At 42.6% G+C, this 4,007-nt stretch overlaps 1 protein-coding gene across 1 annotated transcript; it reads right to left on the bottom strand.

Moving 5' to 3' along the window:
- Positions 1-1,877: 1,877 nt before the first annotated feature.
- Positions 1,878-3,723, bottom strand: LOC128685411 (uncharacterized). Its single transcript, XM_053771936.2, has one exon. It carries the CDS (start codon positions 3,381-3,383, stop codon positions 2,058-2,060), a length of 1,326 nt encoding a protein of 441 aa, XP_053627911.2. The 5' UTR covers positions 3,384-3,723; the 3' UTR covers positions 1,878-2,057.
- Positions 3,724-4,007: the final 284 nt, after the last annotated feature.

Below are 4,007 nucleotides of genomic sequence, written 5' to 3'. Positions count from 1 at the left end.
GGACGGGGTGGAAAAGTCTTTCAGCTTGTGTTGGGACGGGGTGGAAAAGTCTTTCAGCTTGTGTTGGGACGGGGTGGAAAAGTCTTTCAGCTTGTGTTGGGACGGGGTGGAAAAGTCTTTCAGCTTGTGTTGGGACGGGGTGGAAAAGTCTTTCAGCTTGTGTTGGGACGGGGTGGAAAAGTCTTTCAGCTTGTGTTGGGACGGGGTGGAAAAGTCTTTCAGCTTGTGTTGGGACGGGGTGGAAAAGTCTTTCAGCTTGTGTTGGGACGGGGTGGAAAAGTCTTTCAGCTTGTGTTGGGACGGGGTGGAAAAGTCTTTCAGCTTGTGTTGGGACGGGGTGGAAAAGGGAGTAAGTGCGTGCAAGAATGATAAGAGAATGATTATGTTAAGTATAACATAAATATGTGTCCGAACTGTTAAATTAACATTAACACGCAAGTGTAAAGAGAAATACAGGGCATATAGGAAAGAAAATTAGTGCGTGAATCAAGTATTTATATTAATACATTAAAGCGAGTAGCACTTAGATAAGGGTCAGGAGCACTTCGTTGCATTAATGAATTTGGAAAAGGTTTGCGTTGGATATGTATGTATTAGATGTTATTAAAACTTATGAAGCTCTTTCCTAGGGAAGTGAGGCTCAGGTTAGAGTATGCAGAAAACAGAGGGAGCATCTTGTAGAAAAAATGGCCATTAGACAGAGGTGTGTGATATCACCACAGTTATTTAACTGAATTTTAACTTTAAGGTGCAGATGTGAATGACTGAATGTTCAGTACACAAGATTTTGTACGTGGGTTGTTTGCACTGGAGAATACTGGGTGCTAGACACAGTATTCTTCATGTGGGTAGATTTATGCTACCGTATTGGAGCAGGATTAAGAGATGTCCCAGGTGCTAGTTTGCTAATGACGCAGTATTAGTAAAAGTTTCTGAAGAGAAGTTCAAGAAGTTCATGAAGGAGTTTGAGATGGTGTATAAATGAAGGAAATTGAGACAGAACATAGAAAAGAACACGATGATGGGTGTAACGTGTTGATAATAACAAAGTGTATACTTGTCAGTAGATGTGTCGATAGATTGGACTATGAAAGATGATGCAAGTCACAAAACGGATAAAAATATGGAGTTAGCTGAAAGACTGAGGAATCTGTAGAAAGAAGTTAATCACTGAATGTAAAAAACGGGAATGTATCACAAGGTAGTGGTGGCAACACTCTTGCATAGGTACGAAGCTTGGTCTTTGTATATCATAGCAATGGTGAAACTGGAGGTAGTAAAAATGTAACAAATGAGATCAGTGAGTTGTTTAAATATTATTCAGAGAATGAAGAGTAAAGAAATTCGAAGATGGAGTGAATGATATTATTCCAAGAGTATACACACTGTTGATGAGATGATTGTAATATTTAAAAGGATGAAGCGAGATTGAGCATGAATGTTTACAAATCTGAGGTGGATAGATGGAGAGGTATAAGGCGACCAAGGGAGGGTTGAGACGAGGCTTTGACACGAAGAGGCTTGAGCATTCAGCAAAATATATATATATATATATATATATATATATATATATATTATATATATATATATATATATATATATATATATATATATATATATATATATATATATAGCTCTACTCCTTTCTTGTTATAATCAGCACATCAGGAGCTTGCAACGTTGCAGAATAGAGCAGGATATCCTTGAATATCAGTTCATTTGACTGGCTCTTGCTCTCTCTCCATATATATATATATATATATATATATATATATATATATATATATATATATATGATTGCAATTTGTAATTTACCATAAAATTTCACGATAGGGTTTTATCATAACCCAAATTAATAGGTGAATGAAATAGGTGAATTGAAACATAAATATATTTTGCCAATCATGAATATAACACAACAACTCTGATTGACTAGAACAGTCAAATATATAAAAATATAGCTAACATCATTTAAATAACGTGTTCTTTAGAGACCTAAATGCATCATTGAAGTATCAAGTATCCTCGGGACACTGACGCTGCGGATGCCCAGTTCTCTATGGGACGCCGTAAGCTGTCGAAGGTGCGGCGACAACGCCACCAACACCACCAACACCACCAACACCACCAACACCAACACCGCCGTCTAGGAAGATGCTGTCGCTTCCTGATTTTAAGCCAGCACCTACGCCTCCTATTCCAGTGAGGCCAAGTCCACCGCCAATTCCACTGCCCAGTCCACTGCCCAATCCAACGCCCAGTCCACCGCCCAATCCACCGCCCAATCCACCGCCCAATCCACCGCCCAATCCAACTTCGCCTACAATAGTACCGCCATGGCCAATGCCACCTCCTAAGCCACTGACCAGGCCACCACCGATTCCAACATCACCTACAATGCCAACATCGCCTCCAATGCCGCCGGCAAGGACATCATCGTCGCCAACAAGACCAACACCACCACCAACGCCGATTCCGTCACCAACAATCTCGCCACCAGCATGAACTGCGGAATTGAGAGCAGTCTCCAGGTCGATGCCACCAGGAAGAACAGGGTTCTTGCCATCGTCGTAGTTGACGAAATACACTTGAGGGTTCCTTGGAGGCAGTCCAGGCACCTGGATGACCTTCTGGTCGTGATGAATTTGTTTGTTGAGCACATACACAATGTTGTCCTGTCTTGGTGGTGGGACGATGATAGGGTCAGGCTGCTTAACTGGTTCAGGAGCACGGATGAAGAGCACATTTGTGTCTACTTTTGGGGGTGGGATGATTGGTGGAGGGCCGTAGACTGGTGGGAGCTCAGGAGCGGCATACACGTACACGTGGCGAGTGACTTTAGGGTAGTCGCAGGTACCGTCGATCTTCAAAACCTTGCCATCCTTGCAGCCTTCCACTAGTATATCTCCTCCGATAAAATTGGGGCCTTCGAAACCCAAACCTCCGCCCAGTCCAATATCATCGACAATGCCGCCACCTAGGCCACCACTTAGGCCAACACCTACTCCAACACCTAGACCACCGCCAACACCTAGGCCACCACCTAGGCCACCGCCATGGCCAACACCTATGCCACCGCCAAGGCCAACACCTAGGCCACCACCATGGCCAACACCTAGGCCGCCACCATGGCCAACACCTAGGCCGCCACCTAAGCCACCACCATGGCCAACACCTAGACCAATGCCATGGCCAACACCTAGGCCGCCACCTAGGCCACCACCATGGCCAACACCTAGACCAATGCCATGGCCGCCACCTAGGCCACCACCCAGGCCACCGCCACCACCTAGGCTATAACCTAGGCCACCGCCAATGCCAACATCACCGGCACTTGCGCCCGCAGCTAACGCGATGACCAAAACCTGCAGCAATAAGAACATAGTTTAGTAACTAGTACATGACCGTACTGAGAAATAAACCTGATGGTGTGATTAAAAACATCTCTTAAGCATTACGAGCAAATTACTATACAAGCTTAAAATATTATTACACTGCGCTATTATACACAAGTAGAGAGGGACAGACTCTTAAATAACACAACAAACAAAAGAGCGTCACTACTCACATGTACCGGGAAAGAAGGGGATACAAAAAGATACTAGAATACACATACACACAGATAAGTGTATACTGAGATGATTATGAATACACATTATACACCCAGGCAATCATCACACAGAAAAAAACATTACGAACATTCACTAGACCATACAAATATTACTATTATTTAACCATAAACCTTTACTAGGGCAATTATATTTACATGCTAGTAAATAAACATGCTAGTGAAAAAAGACATTCGCTAGGACATAAACGTGAACCAGAATAATCATAAACATTCACTAAGACACCTTTACACATTTATTAGGACAGACATTCACAAGGTCACAGCTATAAATACGCCAAAGCATTCCTTCAAATATGTAACAGAATGTTAATTATTAGCACATAAATAAGCATACATAAGAAATTTAAGGAAGATAAATGCATCATTGTGTCCGAAA

This window comes from Cherax quadricarinatus, chromosome 8, assembly GCF_038502225.1.
Source record: "Cherax quadricarinatus isolate ZL_2023a chromosome 8, ASM3850222v1, whole genome shotgun sequence".
NCBI classification, from domain to species: Eukaryota; Metazoa; Arthropoda; class Malacostraca; order Decapoda; family Parastacidae; genus Cherax; species Cherax quadricarinatus.
This window is presented reverse-complemented; position numbering and strand designations above follow the sequence as displayed.

What these genes read in the sequence shown, in the direction of transcription:
- LOC128685411 (XM_053771936.2), bottom strand. Translation starts at nt 3,383, where the DNA reads ATGTTCTTATTGCTGCAGGTTTTGGTCATCGCGTTAGCTGCGGGCGCA.